A 24,311-nucleotide genomic window follows, 5' to 3' on the forward strand; every position below is an offset into this window, starting at 1 on the left:
GATACCGATCAAATCCCATTTCTCGAACCCTTTTGAAAGCTTCCCCAGGATATCCGAGTCAAACAGCGGGGTAGCAAGGGTAAGTCTGCCCCTCCAACCCAGGGAGTCCGTCGCCAACTTCCACACCCGCACCGCCACCCCAGTGGGCCCCGTAAGGGACAAGTCCAACGACTTCGAGTACAAGGCTCTGTGGTAATTACCGCCACGCAGCAGCCACCGATCCATAGCGAAGCCGGGGCTCAACGCCGAGCCATAGACGCCATGATTAATCGCGCACAACTGGGTAGCCCAGTAGTATCTGCGAATGTCCGGAAGCGCAATACCACCATCGTACCACGGAAGCGTCAACTTAGCGATCGCTATGCGCGGTCGCCCATCCCACAATAGCGAGCGTTGGAGGCTTTCGACCTCTCTAAAGTAACTAGTCGGGACCCAGTCAAGAGTATTCTGCAAGGCATAGAGGAAACGGGGAAGAGACATCATTTTAAACAACGCGGCGCGTCCGAGGAGAGAGAGCGGCAGCCTCCGCCATCCCGCCGCATCCCGCCGCAGACGCGCCAGGGGGGGGGAGCAGATTCCTCTCATATCGCAGGATGGGGTCAGTGGAGATGTAGATCCCCAGATACCGGAAGCCCTGCTGGGCGATCTGGATCGAACAGTTTCGGGGGACAGGCGGAACATCGCCACACAGTACATACAGATATGACTTACCCCAGTTGATAACAAGGCCCGAGTTCCTACCAAAAGAAGTCAAGACGTCGCAAACCACTATGAGAGACTTCTGGGGCGAGGCGAGGTATAATAGGATGTCGTCGGCGTAAAGTGAGATACGATCCTCATAGTCGGGCGACCATCGTAGGCCACGTATACTCGGATGCCATCATATCCACGCTGCAAGCGGTTCAAGAGCAAGGGCGAACAACAAAGGCGACAGGGGGCAACCCTGCCGGGTGCCCCTCCCAAGAGGAAACGGCCTGGAAGCCCTCCCGTTTACCACAACACTAGCGAGGGGACCCTCATAAAGCAACCTCACCCAGTCAACAAATCCAGGTCCAAAGCCGAACTTGGCTAGTACCGCCCACAGGTATGCCCACTCCACCGTGTCAAACGCCATTGTGGCGTCAAGAGACGCCACAATAGCCGGCTCCCGCAGCGTGTCCACCCTAGCAATCACACCATGGAGGCGCCTAAGGTTCAATGCAGTGTTGCGATGCGGAATGAAGCCCGATTGGTCCGGGTGGATCAAGTCCTCAAGCACCCGGACCAAGCGGTTCGCCAGGATCTTAGCGAGGATTTTCGGCTCAGCATTAAGAAGCGATATCGGCCGGTATTAATCACATTGTTAGAGCGACAGTTGCTCTATTGTCTCAAGATATATGTGTTGGTACCTGTATCAAACGTTTTAGTGTTTGCAGTTTGTGCACACACTGTACAATTTTGGCATTTAAAATGGGAAATCACCGGGTAAGGCCCATGTGGCTGGGATGGACTGGCTAGGTTTTTGGTGTCCACTTGATGGCATGGGAAAGGTGGTCACCCAGGTTGTATCCCCTCTTGTAGGAGAATAGTGGTGGTTCAGAGAAACTGGTTTGGCCGTGCCGAATGCTCCAGCTTTTCTTCATTATTTACTGATCTTGTTGCTACCCGGGCAGAAGGTAGATGAAAAAGGTATCCATTTGTTTTTGGGTCTGGTCTTAGGAGTTTTTCTCTAGTGCAGTACCATGAGCGTTCGAGTAGTCCGATACCAAGCGTCTCAGGTATCCCCGGTGGCCATTTTTCTTTTATTACCGTTGCCTCTCTAAAGTAATCTTTCTTCCATTTACAGTACTGCGAATGCGCAGGAATTGTCCGTAGGGCAGGCCGTCTCCTAGCTTCCTTGGGTGGTCTCTAGTATACAGAAGCAACGTGCTGCCTTTTTTCGGTTTGCAAAATGGGATGTGCCTATTTACCATCCTAGATTTGTAATGAAAGGTCCAAGAAGGGGAGATCGTTGTTTATAGCTTCATAGGCAAATTTGAGATGGGGTTGGTTGGTATTGAAAAGCCTGAGTGACTCCTCCCGCCCGATAAGCAGAGCATCATCTATGTAGCATTGCTTGAAAGTCGTTAGGTTGTAGAATGGGTTGTTTTGTGAGTGTATGATGCTTTTCACCAAATTATCGAGATACAGAATGGCAACATTTTAAGCAAAATAGACGCCCATAGAGACTCCCTTCTTCTGGGGATAGAAGGTATCCTTGTATAGCAAGTAGTTGTGTTGTAAGGTACTCTGTAACAATTCCATGATGAAATTAGTAGGTATGCATGTGGGTTTAGGTCTAGTGTCCAGTAAGTTGTGGATGACACACATGCCTTCTATTTGTGGAATGTTGGTATACAATCACTGTGTCTGTTCCCACTAGAAGGTCTGTGATGGGGGTCACTTTCCCTTACTTCGATTTGGCAGATCAAGTCCATACAGTCATGAATGAAGGTGCAAGTGAGGAGGACAAACTCTTTAGCTACAGAGTCAATGTATTTCCCTAATGGCTCGAGGGCTGACCCACACCCGGAAACAATGGATCTCCCTGGTGACTTCTCTGAGTCCTTGTGTATTTTAGGTAGCATGGACAGGAGTGCATGGATGTGTGTTAATCATAAATCGGTGCTCTTTCTTTAAGATGATTCCTTGTTCCAAGGCCCTGTTCGTTACCAAAGTGATTTGTGTTTGGATCTCTTGTAGAGGGTCTGAGGGTAACTGACAATAATGATCAGTGCAGTGCTTGTCTCACAATTTCTTTGATGTAATCAACCGAGTTCATGATTACTATTCCCCCATTCTTATCAGCTGATTTAACAATCAGGTGTTGGGTTTTAAAGATTCTAGGACTTTCTTTTATCTTAGAGAGGGTGCAAGTTAAAGTTGCTTTATGGCATGAGTTATAGTTGCTTGGGATAACCATAACTATAAGTGGCAAATATCTGTGATTTTTAGAATTTAAAACGGTATGTTGTTACTGAGCATTTCACCTAATTATAACATTACTTTAACCTTTGTTTATTTTCAGTGGAATTTTTTTTATATACATGTATTTATATGTGTGTGTGTGTGTGGCAACAATGTTTCTAGTGGACACTCTATCTACCTGCAGATTACTCACCTGTAGATTATTCCCTAGGCGTTAGACTAGATCCGGAAAACTTTAAAGCCTTGCTGCCGCCAGTAGAGGGCGCTAGACTCAGTGGGCGCCAGAAGTGATGTCAGGCGACATCGAGTCCATAAAGTTCCCGCTCCAGTGCATTGACCTCAGTTTACCTCAATTTTTTCTAATCCTTCGAAGAGAGAGGGAGTGAAAAATCGTGAATTACCACAATTAAGTAAATTCCTTCTGATGGATACTTCTACTTATAGATTCCTCACCTGTAGAACAGATTTCACAGCAATACCCTGACCCAGAGGAGAGTTGATGGATGATTCAGAACATGAAGTCCTTCGAGACAGCTCTAGCGAAGTGCCCATCCCTGTGTACCTCTGCATCAAGGCAGTAGTGTCTCGCAAAGCTTAGAATGCTCTTTACACATAGATTCCACACGATTTGGCCATGGAAGCATGGAATGTTTTCTACTTAATTCCAACATGAACGAAGATTTGAAGATATTTTTATTGTAACTTCTACAGTTTACTCTTTATCACAGCTACTTCATGTGGAATTATAATTGCTTTTTACAACTAACAGGAACATCCATGGGAAATTGCCCAGCACGAGCTACGCTAATCTGTTTATGCATAAATTTGAACTGGATAATGACACATGGAAGAACAAACTTGTTACATTCCTATGGTACATAGACGACATTTTCGTCATTTGGCAGGGAACAAGAGAAGAATTGACATTGGCCATAGAAGCCCTTAATCACATAAATGACCACATTAGATTAACATATGACATTGAAGAATAAACTTTCTAGACTTAGAAATCTACATAAACAACCAACAATTGGAAACCACAATATACAGAAAATAAACTGATCGAAATAATCAATTACATTTTACCAGTTTTCATCGAAATTCACTTAAGATTCATCTACCATACTCGCAATTACTGAGAGTCAAGAGGATTGTTTCCAACAAAGATCAATTTAAAACCAACATGATGAATATGACTGAACGTTTTACAGAAAGAAGATATTCCACTAATGTATTAATGAAGGCAGAAACAAGAGCATCAAGCACCACCTTACATCAATAAATCAATCAGGGGGTTTATATAACGCGCTACTCACCCGTGAGGGTCTCAAGTCTCTGGCGGGGAGGGGGTGGGCAGCGGCGGCTCCGGTCAGTCGAAGAGCCAGGTCTTGAGGTCCTTCCTGAACGTGTGCAGGGTCGGGGAGTGTCTGATGTTCACCGGGAGCTCGTTCCAGGTTTTCGCTGCGATGTAGGAGAAAGCTCTCCCGCCGGTTCTGTTTCTGCGGATGCGGGGGACCTCTGCCAGGGCGAGGTCGGCGGAGCGGAGGTTCCTCTTGGGTACGTAGAAGGATAATCTCTCGTTGAGCTATTTGGGTCCGATGTTGAGGGATTTGTAGGCATGGGTGAGGAGGTTGAAGGTGACCCTCTTTTCGACGGGGAGCCAGTGGAGGCCTCGTAGGTGTTGGGTTATGTGCTCGTGGCGTGGTGTCCGGAGAATGAGTTTGGCTGCGGCGTTCTGGATTGTTTGGAGTTTGTTAGAAGAGTTTTGTTGATTCTGGCGTAGAGGGCATTGCCGTAGTCCAGTCTGCTGGTTATGAGTGCGTGCGTGACGGTCCTACTACAGTCTGGGGGATCAATTTGAAAGTCTTGCGGAGGATGCAAAGGCAGTTGAAGCTGGTGGAGGCGACGGCGTTGATCTGGCGGTTCATGGAGAGGGAGGAGTCAAGGATGATGCCGAGGTTCCGAGCGTGGTCTGTAGGTGTGGGTGGGCTCCCGAGGGCAGAGAGCCAACAGGTGTTGTCCCAGGCATCGGTGCAGGGTCCGAGGATGAGGACCTCGTTTTTCTCTGAGTTTAGGCTGCCACGTTCTTCATTCCTTCCTGGAAGCAGAGTCTGCGTCTTTGGGATTCTTCGTGAGCGAGAGGATGAGCTGAGTGGCTTCGGCGTAGGATACGATGCTGAGCCCATGCTGCCTGACAATGGCGGCGAGGGGGGCCATGTAGATGTTGAAGAGCGTGGGGCTGAGTGATGATCCCTGGTGTACTCCGCAGCTGATTTCCATGGGTTTGGAGAGGAAGGGAGGGAGTCGGATCCTCTGGGTTCTGTCAGAGAGGAACGATTGTATCCAGTCAAGGGCGGCTCCTTGTATTCCTGCGTCGTGAAGTCTGGCTGCGATGAGGTCTAGAAGGATGACGGCTGCAGTGTGTCCCTGATCCAGTAGCATGCGGATGTCGTCGGTGGCGGTGAGGAGGGTGGTCTCGGTGCTGTGGTTGCTGCGAAATACAGACTGGGAGGCGTCCAGGATGGAGTTCTCTTCTATGAAGGTGGTCTGCTGGGTTTTTACGATTCTCTTGGTGACTTTGGCCGCAAAGGGGAGGAGAGAGATGGGCCGGTAGTTTTTCAGGTCCGTAGGGTCGGCCATTGGTTTCTTGAGGAGGGGTTTTACCTCTGCCCGTTTTCAGTCGTCTGGGCAGATGCCTGATCTGAGGGAGGCTTTGATGGTTCATCCTAGTTCGGGTGCGATGACGGCGGCGGCCCTGTGGAATATGTGCAGTGGGCAGGGGTCCATTGGGGCTCCTGAGTGGGTTTTCTTCATGGTCGCGATGAGTTCGACGGTAGCGGGATCCCAGGTCATGGTAGGCTTGGCGGCGGTGGGTAGGGGGTGGTGTTTGACGTTGGTTCGCTGAAGTTGTCGTGGAGAGCCTTGATCATCAGATGGAAGTAGGTGCTGAGCTTGTCGCAGAGTTCCTGGGAGGGTGTGACGTCCGTGGCTTCGCAGGTGGGTTTGGCTAACTGTTGTATGACGTTGAACAGTTCCTTGGCGTTGGTCATGTTGGTCTGGACTTTGTCTCTTATGAAGGTCCGTTTGGTGTCTCTTATGCGTTGGTGGTATTCCTTCAGGGCGCTCATGTGGTTGTTCTGTGATTCCGTGGTTTTCAGGTTTTGGCAGGTTTTTTCTAGGCGTCTGCAGGAGCGTCTGGCTTCTTGAAGTTCTGTGGTGAACCAGGCGGCTTTTAGAGGGCGTAGTTTGGCGGGGGTGGAGGAGTGCGAGCTTGTCGGTGCAGCAGGAGACCCAGAGGTGAAATTCCCTTGCTGCGGAGTTGGTGTCGTTCATGGTGATGGGGGGTTTTGATGGAGGGTGGTGCCAAGGTGTTCCTCCTTGACCTTGCTCCAGTTCCGTCGTGGCGAGCGCAAGGCGGGTTTGGATGCGGTGGTGGTGTTGAAGGTGAAGTGGACACAGTGGTGGTCAGTCCAGGGGGGCTGAGTGGTGTGGTTGAAGCGGATGTTAGTTCCTCCCACGAAGATGGGGTCGAGGGTGTGACCGGCTCTGTGGGTGGGCGTGTTAACGAGCTGCTTCAGTCCAAGGTTGGTGAGGTTGTCGAGGAGAGTGGTGGAATTGGGGTCGTTGCCGTTGTCAAGGTGGAAATTCAGGTACCCGAGTAGAATGTAGTCTCTAGAGGTGATAGCGTGGGGTGCGGCGAGCTCGGTGATGGTGGTTGCGTGGTGAGTATGAGGTCCTGGCGGTCTGTAGATGAGGGTGCCGCATAGCTTGGTCCTGGGGCTAGTCAGGGTCTGGAAGTGGAGGTGCTCTGTGTTGGTGTGGGGGTAACTCATGCTGGATGTGGAGAGTCCTCTTCCTGGGCAGTGCGGACGGTCCTTTCTCTGGATCTTGTAGCCGTCGGGGATGGCCGTGGCGATGTCAGGGCCGGAGGTGGCGTTTGTCCAGGTTTCCGTGGAGAAGGCAACATCGGGCGAGAGGGTGTCGATCAGGTGCCAGATCTCTACGGCGTGTCGGTGCAGGGAGCACACGTTGAGAAGGATGCAAGTCAGGGTCTCTGTGGTGCATGCATCGGGCGTGCCTTCGGCGGTCGTGGGAGCTTTATCGATGGTGAAGGATCTGCGTCAGGGTCTGCACGAGAACTGCCCGTGGGTGGTGCTCGGTGAGGGTCTTGCGCAGTTGGCGTGTCTTCCGGGGTTTAGTGCGTGGAGGGTGGTTGAGTCTTAGTGGAGGGGTCTGAGAGAACCAGGGTTCCCGGCGCTGGTCGCGGTCGGGTCGTGGATGGGCGCAGATGGGCTAGCCTTAGGCGCGCCAGCGACGCGACCGCTCAGCGGTCGCCATAATGTAGGGGAGGGACGAGGGATGTGCGGCTGGGAGGCGGGAGCGGGCGGTAGGGGGGAAGGGTCAGAGATCAGCGGCGGGAAACGGAGGGGAGACGAAGGGGAGCACCAGCAATGGGCAATGAGGGAATACAAATGAAACCAGGCACAATACAAATGAAACCAGGCACACTAATGACAAATAAACAACAGCAGGCAATTACAACAACACCAATTTAAAACTAATGTCACAAACGCGCTAAAGATAAACCAGAATCAGGGTGGTCTCGAACCCTGCAATGGAGGCGCTGGCTACCAGAGTCGATGCACGGAGCTGCCGAGGAGAGTGCGATCCGTGGTCTGAGGATTCACACACGCTCCCCCTCAGCGGTCGCCATAATGTGGGGGAGGGACGTGCAGCTGGGAGGCGGGAGCGGACGGTACGGGGAGGGGTCAGAGGTCAGTGGCAGGAAACTGAGGTGAGACGAAGGGGAGCACCAGCAATGGGCAATGGGCAACAAGGGAATACAAATAAAATCAGGCACACTAATGACAAATTAAAACAGCAGGCAATTACAATTACACCAATTTAAAACTAATGTCACAAACACGCTAAAAATAAACCAGAATCCTGGTCTCGAACCCTGCAACGGAGGGGCTGCGTGCCAGAAGCGACGCAGAGTACCGCGGAGCTGCTGGGGACAGTGCGATCCTAGGACCGAGGTCTGAGGATTACATTTACTAACCCCACAAAAAAACAGGTAAAATCCAACAGTATGGTACTGGTATTGAAATGTTCTACAAAAAGCACAGGACTTAAGAAAATCATACATAAATACTGGCCAATGTTACAACTGGAGCCTGACTTCAAAGGAATAATTGCAGACAAGCCTCTATTCGCCTACGAAAAAGGAGCAGAAATCTTAATGAACTCCGACGAGTGAAGAACGACCATACAAGCATCGCAACACACAAAGGTACAGTCCCCTGCTTCAACTGCAATAATTGCAACAATATCATTAAAGGCAATGTCATCAACCATCCATCCAAGGGACATAAAATCAAACTGTTTACCACAGCCACGTGTGATTCGAAAAACGTATATTTATTGAAATGCCCTTGTGGCTTTCAAGACTGAACGAACACAAGAGCAACATTAAGAATGAAAATGTTAAATCAATTATAGCTACAGACTTCATGGCTCAGAACCATAACATCAGCTAACTACGGTTAATGGTTTTGGAGATGGTCGACCTGAAAGAAGAAAAAGACAATTGCTAATTTCTCTTGCAATGTGAGGCATTTTGAATAAAAAGAATGGACACACTAATGCCACTCTGCATGAATGACCTATTGAATTGGGAATACAAATATACCATCAACCGTGGGACCGTTTGGACGGAAATGTGGGTAGAGCTGTTTCGGCTATTAAGTCGCAGATGCGTTTTTGGGGCACGTTGCCACTGACAGTCATGGGCAGGGTGGCATTGTCCAAAATGGTGATCCTTCCCAGACTATTGTACTACTTTGCCAACTTGCCATTATACACATCGGCGGCCTTTTTTGCCACGTTCTCTAAGCTGCTCCGGGATTTCATATGGGGAAGTAGCCGACACAGGTTGTCACTAGCGAAATTATATCTGCCCACAGATCAGGGGGGCTGGCGGCGCCCTGCTTAGAGCACTACTCCTTAGCAGCGCAGTTGCAATGGATCGCTCCCTGGTTTGCTGATAAGGGTCGGGATGACACGGCGACTGTGCTGCCCCCGTACTCTCTGGAACGGCTTCTTATGCTTTTCCATCCAGCTGTCAAGCGCGCGACGCCAACACCGCTTCTCCTGAGGGTGGCGTATAAATGTTATCGCAGAAGTCTATTTCTCACCAGAAATCTGATCCCCTATGCGCCTGCGTTACCATTAGTGGGTTCTCCCAGCGGGATACAGACACTTACCCCTCTAGCTCTGGCGCGTTGGAGAGAGGCTGATATACAGACTTTCGGAGAGCTGTATCGAGACGGCTCGTTGGCAACATACGATTCGTTGGTAGAGGATGCAGGAATTCCTCCAGGGCAATTCCTCATGCACCGCTCACTAGTTGCAACTCTGACTGCTAAATGGGGGGACATGTCCACAGAGCCAAAACAGCACCTTACCATACAATACCTCCACGTTATGGGGCGAGGAAGACACCTGGTCTGCTGGTTTGCAGCGTCTTTACGCACACATGCAGCGATTACACTGGAGTCACTCCGGCGCAAGTGGGAAACCGATCTGGGGAGGCCATTAGCAGACAGGGAGTGGGAGCGGGTATTGAAGGGGCCAGTGTGCATCCCCAGGAATATGAGGCTCCGACAGATTCAGCTGTTCATAGTACATAGAGCATACCTCACGCCGGAGGCTATCAATAGGTATTTCCACCGTGTGGATGCTGTGTGCCCCAGGTGCATGGAGCCTGGGGTGGGTCTTGTCCACATGCTATGGAGCTGCCAAAGGATATGCACTTACTGGAGCACGATCAGTGAACGGCTACATATTAGTACTAGTCGTAACTTGTCCTTTGAATGGGAGGTGTATCTGCTGCACCAGTTTCGCAGAACCCCAGCCATGAAGGTGACATCTAGGTTCCTGGATCTGGGAATAGCGGTTGCCAAACGATTACTCACCAGACGATGGAAGGCACGGGACCCACCCCACGTGCAGGCATGGGGACACTCGTTTAATGCATGGGCTAGGGCAGAGGGGACCGCCATCAGGAGGGAGGAAACGTTGGAATTAAGGAAGGAGCTAATAGCGGCTCAGTGGGAAGGGCTACTCCAGGCACTCCAGAGGGGTGAAGAGGAACATCTGAGGGGAGAGATGTAGGTCCAGGGTAGATGCCAGAGTCAAAAGTGGGGTGTGAACGCGTTGTTCCATGTTTCATGCTTCATATACGTGTCATTTCGCAGCATCATCAGGGGAGAACATGATAAGTGCCATTGTGGAGGGATAATAGTTTATTTGTAATGCTGGGCAAGACTGCGGGAGAAGACAAGAGGGGGGGTGGAATGGGGATACTGTCACTAGCGCCGGTCTGAGTTGGGATTGTTGGGTGTTAACTGTTTTTACACTGCTATGTCTGTTAGCCAGTTCATGAGAAAATAACAGAAGGACTTATACATGGGACTTTCGTAACTATGCAGTCGTCGAGTAGGGATACATCCCACGCAGAGCAAGAACTGAATGCTATTCCTGTATCCAACCTGGTACGACGGTTGTGCCAGGGGTAGGTATGAGACTAAATATATGTGCGATGGGAACTGGTACCTATAGCGATTTGGTGACATCATGCATGGAGTGTAAATCGTTTATGATGCCTTACAAGTACCTGTAACCTTTGAAATTTCAATAAAACAGATTAAAAAAAACAACAACAAAAAAATGAATGACCGCATTGAATACAGTTGTTTTCTGTAAAATCCCATGAACATTCTTGCCACGAGTATTCACCAACAAAGATTTTATTTTTTTCCCTAATTGTTTTCATTTCAATCCTGTTTTCTTCAATCTTTTGCTTCCCGATTTCTCCTTTTTTGTCCCTGTGCTTTTTCCTTTGTTTTTACTCCTCTTTTCTTGATTTCCCTTTCCTCTCCTATCTCACTTGCCATTTGTTTCATTCCTTTTTTCCACTCCTTCTTTTTTCTTCCCCGTCTCCCACTTCTGGCTTTACCACAGCCCACACCAAAGGCGAACCATATGCTTTAAACTACTTGGCTTCAAATAGATTCACTAATTGTAGTTTTTCATACCAGTTTATTTATGACCATGTACACTGCGACAAAATGAACCATTTTTTCTAACGCCGAATCAGGTTTGATAACTTCAAGATGGAGGCCGCAAACTGTTTTCACTTCCATAGTCCTCGGTCTAGATCAACACACTTATGTATTAACCACACACACACACACACACACACAACCACACACACACACACACACACACTGATAAATGCTTTCACCAAACAAGACGCGAGATCCCGAGAACACGGTGGTCTACAAGGTACATAACATTTTACTAACTTTCAGTTTTTGCTGGTTTATTAATGGGCACTTAAACTGCATGACAGAGTAACAGTGGAATATTTAGTCCGCATGAAGTACACAATACCGGACAATCACAATTAACCACTCGGTATGACAATCACCCCAGGATAATCTTGCACTGCATGCAACTCACAGTGACTAGACCTTTAGACGCCGTACAACTGCTTGACGAACACTAACCATCACTAACTTTTTTACAGTAAAGTCATGTTAGGCGCCACACTGTGAAGCTTCGATTACTATCACCGATGCGATACACATAATGTCGCTTTACAAATATACGCTTATTTTGAAAGTTAACACATTCATGCACGCTGAAACTAATGGGATATATGAGAAATCACACACTGAATCTCAGGTGGTGGTTTAGTTCTACACCTTGGCAGTCATTTCATTTTGCTTTATTTGTTGCCATTTGGAATTTACCCCCTGATAAAGTGCAGAGATATGCCCGAAATGCATTGGGGACCTATGTAAAAATGAACAATTTACATTATGGATACGCATGAATAAAGCGTTCACAAGCAATATGATTTGAACAAAAAGTTATGCTGGAATAATCGATTTTGAACAAAAATACATAGAATTGATGACTTGAATAAAATTGAATTCCAGAAAATTGCTTCAGGTTTGAACCTTGATTTCCATTTGGAACATTGGCAGTGCTTATAAGAGATGCTTCCACATGTGGACAGCGCAATTTAGCAAACTTTTGCAGTTGGAGAACATCAGGGAGAATTTTGGGAATTCTTGTCTCCTCTGTTTGGTGGATGTGAAAGATGGAGAATGAGAGAGGCGTCTAAAAGGTTTTCCGTGTCGATGGTCGTCCCTGATCCGAGCCATAAAAAGCTTGGCCTCCCAGCCCTTGATGTCCTTGGGAATCATTATAAGACAGGAAGAGAGACTTGAAGAGCAAGATTTGGTGTCATGATCTGAGTCCAAGCACCACAAACAGATAGAATGGGGGTCAGTGATGGACATCTGTCCCTCACAGTCCCCTCACAGTCCCCACAGGGTTTAAACCCGGATTTCTTTGGTGGAGACACTGGTACTGCTCAGAATTTTTTTTTGTGTGTGAAAAAAACTTCAGTATTTGAAAGCTCAGGATCTGGGTCAAAGAAGAGGAAAAAAGGGAACTGATTTGATGTGCTGGAGCAGGCGCTTTGTGGTCGCTTCGCTTCCGGGGCCGACCGAGTCTAGTGCCCTCTGCTGGCTGCATTGAGGGTATGAAGTTTTCCGGATCCAGTCTGATGTTCTACAGGAGGGGAACCTGCAGGTAGAAGTATCTATCAGAAATATATAGATATAAAGATATGGATATATAAATGGATAGATTTATGTTACACAGGTGGGCAAAGAGCCTATTTTATGGTTAGGTCAGAGTTTCCATTGAACAGCCATTTTATTTTAGCTTTCTTCTCAACTCTGGCGCTGTTTTACAATCTTTGCATGAAAGTAGAATTTCACTAAGCGAAGTACCGTTGCTTGGTTTGTTGTATACTCATTCAGCATTTTCTCCCATTTTACATTTTGGGATAATAGACTCAGCCAGATATGTTTGCCTAAAGGAATGATAGAGAAAGGAGGGTGAGCGGTCGTTCTCTGATTGACCCTGTCATTGGGTTCCTGCAATTTGAAGAAAACTCATATAGGACCCGGTGAGTCCAACACAGCGTGGTTTAACGCCTGTGGTGTGTTGTTTTTTTTTTTTTTTTTTTTTTGAAACCTTTATTACAGAATGCAAAAGATATACAAAGATGGGCCTACAACCTTCAGGCCGGCCGCTAGCAAACAGTGAGAGCATAAAATACAGTCATTAAACACAAGCGGCAAGTGATAAAGGTCCCAGAAGTCGAGGCCGGCCGGACCCCCCAAATGGCGGTTCCATTTTTATAAGAAACCACAAACAAATCCACAAGGCAGCAAAAGTCAAAGCAGCATTATGAGCTCCCCTGGGGAGGACCCTACCGATCCACAGGAATAGGGGGGGGGGGACAGGCCGGGACAGAAACAAAGTAGACACAATGCCCAGAACCAAGGTGACAAGCAGACTAGGGAGACTGGGCCACTGCCAAGTCAGGCGTCAGCGGCGGGGTACAAATCCCGCCACGATAGGAGTTCCAGGGGCCCCACACCTTCACCCATTTCCCAGGCTTAGCTCTCGCCACATACACTACCTTCTCCCGAAACATACACCAATCCATGTTGTCCTTCCACACCGAAACCGTTGGTGACCTCTGGGAGCCCCACAATTGTGCTATGTCACGCTTGGCCACCATATATCCCAGAGTCACCCACCACGTCTGCGGCACCGTATAATCAGTCGGCTCCCACACATTTAGCAGACATCTCCTAGCCTCGGGATACAGCGCCACATGCGTGACCGCTTGCAACACCGCATGTACACCACGCCAGAATCGCGCCACCTCCGGACATTCCCACAAAATATGGATAAAGGTCCCTAACAAACCACACCCACGCTTACACAGTCCATCCACGGCATATCCCATACGCATCAGACCCGGCCCCGAAACATAGACCCTGTGGAGTATTTTGAGCTGGACGAAGCGAAGGCGGGCCGGTATGGCCACCTCTTTCGGGGAGGCCACCGCAGACACCCAGTCCTCGTCATCCAGCTCCAATCCATCGGCGACCCATGCCTCACGAAGGCCAGTCAGCAGTCCGGAGCGATCGTTGATGAGCTTTTTATAAATCAATGAGATAGTGCCATCCGGTACGTGCCCATCTAGCACTCTATCTTCCAGAGGGGAGCACTCCGGTATGGAGGCAACATCCGGGAATACAGAACACAGCGCGTGACGAACCTGTACATATCGGAAGTACTCCCTGTCCTGCAACTGGAATTCCTTCTGCAGCACATCGAACGTTTTGAATCCCCCCCTCGTCCAGAGATCGCCCACCCTGCTGATGCCTATCATGTCCCACTTCTCAAAGCCTTTCGAGGTCCACAAGCAGCCCAGTCGCTCAGATGCATACAGTGGCGTCGCCCGGGTCAACCGATCCTTCCACCCCATAGCCAAGTTTGCCGCGTGCCACACCCGTACCGCGACCCGCGTAGGGCCCGTCAAACGCGCGTCGAGCGATGTAGAGTAAAGCGCACGATTATAGTCACCACCCGGCAGTAACAGTTTGTCCATTTCAAAAGCCGGGTTAAGGGCGGGCCCATAAAGGCCGTGGTTTATCGCAGCCAGCTGGGAGGCCCAGTAATACCGTTTGATGTCTGGGAGGGCGACCCCCCCATCATACCACGGGAGTGCCAGCTTCGCGAGCGGTGTGTTGGTTTTTTGGTCCTGGCTGTAGGCCCTGCAACCATTTCCTACTGTATACAGCCAAAGACCATGTGGAGTGGTTTAAGGTATACTCTCGTAGAAGTTGGAAATGATATGTAGTGTAAAAGAAAAACCTCAAAAAACATGTTTCAAGTGAAACTATGATTAGCTTTGGTTAAACCACCTTAATGTAGGTTTATGAAAGCCTCACATATTTACTTTAAAAAACACAGTAAAAGCATAGTTATGGTTCCATTTAAAAATCTAAGACCACTGAAATATGCAAGTTATGGCTCGCTCTACACTCCATAGCTCTCATGACAGTCAAAGAGACCATTAATAAGACACCAACACTGCTTGTGACTTCAAAATATTTATACCAATAGGTAACAGCACCTAAAATCTCAGCATAATTAAATAGCAACATATACTACAACCATTAAATAATTTTACATTTGTTCATTGATCTATTGATCTACAAAGGCTAAAGTAACATAATAGTTAGGTGAGAATTTCACTGACAACGTAACGTTTTACAAAACCACTGAAATTCACTAGTTCTAGTTAGCTCTGGTAACTATAACTCATTCCCTATGGTAACTATAACTCGCGACTTTGAATTGCACAGTTTTCTAATAAATAATTTATTTGCAAATGTTGCAGTGATGTTATCACTGATTTCATAGAAGATGTCATGAGTGATGTGATATGTGTGTTGTAGTAAGCAGTGCTGGAAGAGGGCGTAGAGTATAGTTACTTTAGGGCACGAGTAATAGTTATCAGCGCTATAACTGGTGAATTTCAGTTGTTTTGTACTTTTAAAACGTTACCTTGTCACTAAAATTCTCACCATACTAGAACGTTACTTTAGCCTTCGTTGTTTTTCCTGTGAATTTCAAGGGTTTGTGGCCAACCCTTCTGCAGGCAGCCAACGCCACGCTGCACGCCAGCTTTGGACATGCGCAGCAAGGGGTTGACCACAGGACGCAGGCAGCCAATAGTGGCCCGGTGACTCCAACTCCCTGGACCACAGACATTAAAATGGGTAGGGGGCCAGCACGACCCCCATCCCCAAGCCTTATGAGGCCCTGGGGACCTCATCCCCTGGGGCAAAAAAACATTATAAAAGTGGGGGGGGCACACAGCTCCCTCCACGAGCTTTATTAGGCTCCGGAGACCCTATTCCCCGGGGCTGCCTGACATTTAAAATGGGAAGGAGGCCACGTGCCCCCCTCGCTGAACATATTATGTCCCAGAGGACCTCATCCCCCAGGGACTGCCTTAATTATAGGTGGGTGCCCTAGTGCCATATGGTGCATCCATGCTGCAGTAAGTAGGGGTATGGGGGGGAGACCAGGGCCCCTGGGGCCCCAACCAGCTCCCTGCATGCAGCTGGTTTTTTGCATGCTCCCTCCGGGCGGGACAGTATCTGTTCTGTTTCCCTTCATGCAGGAGTGTGGGCAGGGAAACAGAAGTCTGTTCCTACTCGGCGGGACATTTTTAAATCTCCCGCCAGCTAGAATCAGACATGCCTTTCCTGCCCGTGCTGCTGTAGGTGGGGAAGGCATGCTTGTTTCCGCCCGGAAGGAGATTTAAAGATGCGAAGTGGGAGCAAATAAATTTTCCACATCCATACTAATGTGGCAGCGAAACAACCCTGTCCCAGGGATGGGCTTCCCGGAACAGAGAAATAAAGCAGGAAAAGGAAAACAAACAAAAAAACATTTTTGGCCCCAGGTGGGATCCCTCTGGGAATCCCACCACCAGGCCTAGAGTGTTAGGGTATCCTATCCAGCCCCTCTATGTCTTTTAAAAAAAGTTTATTTAGGACTCACGTCTGAGTTTTAAGGCCTGAGATTGGTGTTGCTACTTACTGGTTGATGTGGTGGCAGCCAATCAGATCTCAGCATGAGATCTGTTGGCTCAGCTAATCCTATGTGACGTGATATATACCACGCAGCTTGCAAACTACTGAATGGATTTACACCAAATCACACAAGCACTCTTTCTGGACTTTCTGCCAAATTTGGTGTAAATCCCTTCAGCGGTTTGGGCTGTAGCTGTGTCTGAAGTTCCTGTAGGAAAATGAAGGGGGAAAATGCGTTTTGGAATCCCACCCCTTTTTTCTTGAACACCCCCCCCCCCCCTCTTTACAGTTCACCCCAAAACCTTCCATGCATGGACTAGTCAAAAAGTAGCAATTTTTGGGAAAGTTTCATGGAGATTCATCAAACGGCACCAACGTTATTAGCAACACAAACGTATTTCCTATGGAAACACAATCCTAACTATAACTACCTAGTAGTTGCTACTGGGTAATATATTGTGATATCACTGTTCAGTTCTCCTATAGGGAAAACACTTTTTGTGGAAGCCCCCTGACCCCATTTCCTCCCTTTCGACAGATCACCTCGAAACATTCCAGGAAGAAGCTGAGGCAGAGGAACTTTTTTTTAATTTTACAAAGTTTTGTGAAGATTCATCAAACTGCGACAAAGTGATACGCAAAAAAAAAATGTTCCTGTAGAAACGTGATCCTAACTATATATCGCTATTGGGGCATGGCCCACTGTCCACCACATGTTCCGACCATGTTTTTTTAAACAACAGTAATATAACACACTGGACAATGGCATTACACCGAGCCTAAGCACGTTTAATACATAATTATGATCCATCTGGTGAAATAAAATTTCATGTAGTGATGATACAGCTATCATATTGCCATTTAGATAACCAGTATGTTGTTTGCATTGTGATACATTTCCTGTATTAACCTTACTAAAAGGTCCATGCTGTTCTATCAAACTGTGGGTGTTTATTTTAGCAAGTCTTTTAAATAGATATCCACGAATTTAGCTAGCGGTACACATTTTTATCTCTTCCTTTCACAATTACCTTACGGGGAAATTCATAGTGTCCTTATGCATTTTAAGAAATATCATAAACTACTGGTGTTTTTGGATTATCTTTTCTTAAATAGACTCATTTTTAGTTCTCGGCTGGCGAAAGCAGCGCACTTGCGCTGCTCTCGTCATACGAGAGCTTCTTGGAATCAATACATATTCCAAAGCTCTCGGAGGCGGAGTTGAAGCCCCGCCCATCTTTTTAATTGGTTCACGTCATCTTGAATGCAAAACGCTGGCTTCTGATTGTAAAGGAGGCTTCTTAGTCCCTCATTGTTGCCGCCTTGTCTCCTTTTGGCCCTGCCCACCGGGATTTGATCTTTTACCCGCGGTAGTACATACACTCCTTCATGAGTCGGTGTGTACTTTTTTGTTTACATTCCGCTTTGGCAAAGTCGGCCACGTGTTTATTTTCACATCGCGCTTTCACTGTAAGTGCGATGTGAAAATAAACACGAGGCTGTGTTAAGAACTCAACACATGAATAGAAGTTAAGTTGAACGAGTTCTTTATTCAATTTAATTTGGCTGCCTTTGCGGTACCGTGCTTGTTTTTCATTTCAGCCTCGCAAACCATGCACGATGACTTACTGGTAGACAAAAACAAAACTCAGCAGCCTCAGGAACGGCACCCACAAGCACCCCAAGCAACACAGCAGAGGTAGCCAACAGAGGCGGGCTCCGAAGCGCCGTGCGGCCCCCTGAGCCCGGAACCCCTGAAAGAGAGCGGCAGCGCTCAGCAAGGCAAGGACAAGATGCAGGTGGAGTCCCCGTTGCTGCCCTGCCAGCACTTCCATCAGCAGCAGGAGGCGCCCTCCTTGGCACCCTCCCTGTCCCCGTCCTTCGGCAGCACCTGGTCCACGGGCTCTAACGCGGTGGAGGAGAACAGCAGCTTCTTCCAAGGGGTGCTCCTGGTGAACGGCACCCTGCTCTTTCAGAACTTCCCACACCTCAACCCGGTGTTCGGCGGCGGCTTCTCCCTGCAGCTCGGCCTGGCGCAGCAGCACCACCACCACCCCCCGCAGCTGCCGCCCCCGCGAGCAGAGAAGGTCCCCTGGGAGACCCAACCCGGGAGGGCCGTACGCCCCCCACATAAACGCCTACAACCACCAGCCCATCACGACCAGCAAGCCCTCCACCACGTCCAGCTAGAACACCAGCAGACACCAGATCGCCGCCTGGAGCAGCCAGTGCAACCCCTGGGGTGGCGTCCCCGCCGGTCAGTACCTGCGGAGGGCCGCGGGCGTCGGGGGTGGGTGTCGGCATGGGGGTATCCTCCCCGCTGAACCGCACCTCACCCTTGAAGAAGCCCTTCTCCAGCAATGTCATTCGCCTCCTAAGTTTCCAAGGGCCGCCCCCCAAATCCTGGGTGGGAGAGGACGCTTTCAGGACAGAAAATGGCACCCCCTTACTGCCTTTCCAGGTAACTGTGCACCTCATGACCTCCTGTGATCCTCGCAACTTTTCCTGGTAGGCGAGCAGTTAGCTAGCTGCAATCTTAACCATTTTGTAAGTGTGATCATATTTACATGCTGGATGCCCGTAGATATCAATGTGGTAGTGTTTTCCACATATTTTGCTCTTAAAAGGAGGATGGACAGTGTGCAATTTCAAACCTGGAAAAGAAAGAAAGCCATGCTTCCATTGTCTATTTAGTGAATTACATTTTTGTCACTGTTTCACTACTTGTGCTTGTTTGTTGGAGTTCAACCATTGCTTGTAAAGGATACAGCAGACCAACAACTTTAATTTTTCACTCCGTAATTATAATGCTGTAGTCTGTTTTTCACTCTCTTTTAAAAGTGCTTAGTGTGCTAGTTCGAAACACCATGATTCCCTTTTTCACTATGCTTAATCCCTATTTTATTTGAACATGCCAAGATCTGCCCTTATAACTGTTTATCAGTTACGTTATTTTCTTGTGTAGTCAATACAATATTCATATTCGTCCCCAGTGTCACTGGACATTTTATTGTTGCAAAAGAGTTAAGTAATAATTTCAACCTGCCCCTCCTAGATTGGTACATTTCCAGGCTCTCAGCCCATTAGCATTTGTTTGATTTGTAAGCATGGCTGAGCATTTGGTGAGTGTTATAAAACAAAAAATGATTGCGTTTAATTTTCCTCTACGGAGAATTTTGCTCACTTTGCTCATAGTCAATATACTTTGAGGAGAAAGCATTGGTTTTAGGACTGTGGTAGCATTTAAGATTGTTAACAGCCTACGTACATCCTTTTTACCTTGCTGTGTTGCATTAAATGTTCAATGCATGTAGTGTAAGCTTAGCTACAGTTTGTCAATATTGATGTTTTATAGAGGGTAATACAGAAGAATGGGTTTGGGATACTAAATCTAGAGAATAGAGGGAAATTTCTAGCGGATTCAGAAACTGTGCTGGGTTATGGTTTACAGGGGCATTTTGAGGTATTGAGTAGTGACGGGCATGGGATTACTCCTTTGCCTTGTATTGCTTATAAGAAACGATTTTCAGCTCCTTGCAGACTTCCTCAAGGAATGGAACTATGTACATCTGGTCTGGGATTGCATATCAGATACTAAGGGCTTGTGGATATAAACTGGTTGCATTATGTTGCGACCTAATCCTTTCTAGAAGATTTGTTTATTTTTTATTTAAATCAGATTCTTGAAAAATGGCGTATCCAGGATTCTTATTTGATTTTTGTTAGACATTATGTACCATGAGATTCTTGCTGCCGGTGCTTGGCGTTCTTTTGTTGGTGTGCTGCGGCTCCAGTTGACAGAAGAAGAAGGAGGTGAGTTAGGAGGGTAATTCGGCCTCCTGGCACTGAGCTCTGACAGCTTGAGACCCGGAAGTGATGGTCTCAAGGCACTGTGTCAATACAAGGTGCTCCAGGGCACTTGCTTACATGAGTGATCTCTGTGGTACCCCCTACTGAGAGCTCCAGGGTGCTCTCCACATGAGCTCCATTGCTCTGGCTATCGGATGGGCTGTCTGCACTGATTGCATGTCGGCTGCAGCATAGTGCTTGGTATGTTTTACATGCAAGCGCTCCCAATTGTGTTTAGAAAATGGTGTGATATTACCTTTTTTCCCTCTTGAAACTTGTTTCACTCCAATGCAAGTTAATGGAGAAATACCTATCATGTAGTACATTTCCTTAATCTCCCTCACGGGTGTCCCCAAATGTCATTTATTTATACCAATAACGTGGTTCTGTTGTCCTTGTGAGAGTCAGTAATTTATCTAATGCTTGCTTTGATCGTTCTGTTGCCAGGTGATCTAGCATGCCATTAAGCCATGTCTGATTTGGTACTAACTGGCGTCTGTGTACACATTTACTTATATTTGTGCATGATAGAGTTTTACCCGCTGAATTGCTTTAACCATTAGGTGTACTCTTAAAACTAGCATAATTCAATGGTACGTCTCATGATCGTGCAGTGGCCTGCGTGAAAAGTATTGATGTTTTGCATAAGTTCCTCCATGGTGTTCCAAACTTTTTACTGTTGCGTAACACAACACACAATTGCATGCACTACACACTTTCAGGCTTGTCGTGTAAATATGGTAACGTGCTGTAGGTTGTATTACATACCGTATTTATCTCTTTCTGGTTGTTATGTAGTGCTGTGTTTGCTGTTCTATCAACGGGGTACACTCTGAACCAACTACTTCCCAGGAGCCTTTTGCACATCATAGTGTCAGTGATTTATGTTTGACGTGTGCTGTTGTACAGTAATGTGCGAGTATTATTTGCTCCCGATATACTGTTCAGATGGAAAATGCTTAGCCAAGTAAGTGGCTTGGCGCTTTGCTGTATGCATGGCAGTGCCAACATTGTACCAGACGTGTATTGTTGTCACTGGTTTTGAATGTTATTTGTTTAGATGTGCTGTCTAGGTGGCAAACCCCCATTCGACTACATGGTTTGAAGTTTTATTGTGAAAATGAGGCAGTGTGAACCCTACAGCCACAGTGTTTGCAATGCAATAGGTCTTACATTTACGCGAGTTTGAGCTATTCACATTACAAATAACAATTCCTTTTATTTTTGTTTTTAAAACTTAAATAAAAGGCATTGTCATTTATAATGCCAATAGCTTAAACTCGCGTAAATGTGAGACCTATTGCATTAAAAATGCAATAGGTCTCGCCTTTAAGTTAAAGCCATTTGCTTTGCTATACAATATCATTAACAAAGCAAATCGCTTTAACTTAATAAAAGGAGAGACCTATTGCATTTTCAATGCTTGTTTTTTCAATGATGCCTTTTTGCACCATGCCCAAAATATGTCTCTGTTTATGGTAAGAGCCTCAAAGTACACCAGTGGTTTATGGACTTGTTTGGTTAAAAGCTTTGCTTACTAGCAATAATGTTTCCAGACATCTCTATATTTTACCTGCAGCCCAACATATTTAGTCCGCTACAGCTTAGCATAATTTATTTTATACAAATATTACCTCGGTGTGTTGCCCATTTGTTCTTTTTTACTCTACTGTCTCAAGCCTTGCTCTTGTCTATGTAACTGATGGTTGTTTTTTATTCTGTCTCTAAAACAAGGCAACAGTCCTGCACTAAATGAAAAGAAAAACGAATCACCAGCTAGCCCAAAGAACGAGTGCCAGATTCTATCAAAATCCAAATGTGAGAACCAATTTGAGCAACCAGTGCCAGCAATAACATCTGAAAATGGTGAAGTGACTCAGAATGTGATCAGTGAGTCGGGAGAAAACAAGAAAGAAACCGAAAAAGATGATGGTAAAAATATACACACTTATTCTCATGTGCTGTCTGCAGTCTTGTTTTCTATGCAAAAGATTTGAGAAATGAGGACAACCAGGGCCATCTATTTTGCCGCTATTCGTGCCTGCGTAAACACTCAAGTATTTAACAATTATACCCCTGTCCATCTTCAATGGGCTTTCTGTACATTAGTTAGGCTTCCAAATAAGCACTGGTTTGGTAGTCCCAGGCTTCCCTTTAATAGGCTGTGTTCATGCATTGCTTCTGTTGGTAGCACAGCTGGCACCTTGCAATTTTAGATTTGCTAGGGCTTACAGAAGGTGAATGCACTGTAAGACTAAGTTCAGGTCTAAGATCACATGGCTGTGTATCCTTCCAGTATTCCCCAGAATCACATTTGTGTTCCAGGGGAAGCTATGTACACAATACCAGTAATTTACAAATCCTTAGTACAAATGAGCAGCAAAGTTACAGATACAAATGTGTGTTCCAAGTGACCTCTGTTGCTTGTCTGCACTCCCCTTGATACTTTCCTCCTCAAAGGCCTGTTGTTTGGCAATTTATTTTCTTACTGAAGGCCTCCCAGTTCCTTCTTGGCAAGATTCCTCTTTTTTCCATTACTCCAAGCCCCCACAGTACCGGAGATTTGGCTTTGTTCTAGCCACTGTGAGGTGTTCACAGCTTCTCCCACTAAGTATTAATGTGCCCAATGATGCATAAAGCATCCCTTCTCTTACCAGCCAAGTCCATAAATATTCTTCATATACAGGTTAGAGGATAATGGTGGAGCAGTAACATTTTTGAAGACAACATTTTGCTAAAGTCAATACCCTTTTGTTTTGACTGGAGTATTTTACACCTTTTTTGTGGAGCTAAGATGTGATGTATTTTTATCGTGGTTTCTCCACTGCCTTTTCACTCATCTGCTAGTGTAGTGTCCCCGCCAGCACCTTTAGACAAATGATCATCTTGTGGAGAAACACAGGAACGTACTTGGTTCCTTATTTGCCCTCTGATAACCACATGCACACAAATGAATATCCAGTTTTTCAGGAAGGAAATCTTATTGAGGATACTGAAGGACAAGGATCAATAGTACACATCCAGCAACCCAAGAATCATTAGAAAAAACTAGCTCTCATTCAGAGAACTGTGTCCCATGTCCCAGTTTGTAGTCTTAGCCTAGAAGAAGTGCCAGAAAGGTTTTTAACCATAGCTCAGATCTTACTTAAATCTATTCTGAAAACCGTACTCGAGTGGTAACGCAGAGAAGCAGTGTGATGACTGTGGCTGTTCCTGTTGCCAAACAATTTTGCAGTATCAAGGTTTTCTTCATCGTGAAGACACATGTCTCCATGGGCCTCACTATTGAAAACTTAGCAGTTGAATTGTATGCAAATAGAATGATAGTAGATCCAGGTCTGTTTCAGAAGCCTGCTACCAATCACTTGAAAAAAATCAGTCGACACCAAGTAGCAGAGGAAGGTGGAGTTTAAGAACCCAAAATCAAGAATCAGTCACTGTTTATGATCGTAATTAAGATCAGATGTTAATCCATGGGCATTCTTTAAGTCTTTAATAACATAAATAAAGCTCCTCCAGTGCTCAACATTGCTATGACCTCAACAAAGTGCATACCACCATCATTTTTTAAACTCTGCAGCCTCAGACACCTCAAGTAAAACAAAAGAAAAATGATGGTTAAAAAGCTTGAATTAAACATGACCACTCGTAATTACTCAGGCCACAATCCAGTTAATTTTTTTGACAAACATGCCACCATCAGCCATATGCAGATCAGTCCTAGTCCTGCTCCAATATGAGCACTCCATCACAAAATGCCAGGCCAGGTCCTCCTCTAAACCAGAATGCAAGCAACTCCAGAGCAATTTTGGCTTTGTCAGTAGTCTATAGCTTAGTTGTATTGGCAAAGTTAGGACGGCACCCACACCTGAGCATGCCCTTCACACTTAGGGTATCACATTGAGAAAAACTAAAAAGTGATGGGTGGAGTGCTCAAATTAATCTCTGCCACTGATAATTAGTTGG

General features: G+C 46.8%; 1 protein-coding gene across 3 annotated transcripts in view; it reads left to right on the plus strand.

The window, feature by feature from the left end:
• Positions 1–24,311, plus strand: part of ZRANB3 (zinc finger RANBP2-type containing 3) — a 615,617-nt gene that overhangs the window by 511,728 nt on the left and 79,578 nt on the right. For all 3 annotated transcript variants that reach the window (XM_085645762.1, XM_085645761.1, XM_085645763.1), the window contains one exon: positions 22,080–22,277. In XM_085645762.1, coding sequence (XP_085501888.1) covers positions 22,080–22,277 — 198 coding nt within the window. The remainder of the gene's footprint in view (positions 1–22,079; positions 22,278–24,311) is intronic.

The sequence above is a fragment of the Triturus cristatus genome, chromosome 3_1 (genome assembly GCF_964204655.1).
Source record: "Triturus cristatus chromosome 3_1, aTriCri1.1, whole genome shotgun sequence".
NCBI classification, from domain to species: Eukaryota; Metazoa; Chordata; class Amphibia; order Caudata; family Salamandridae; genus Triturus; species Triturus cristatus.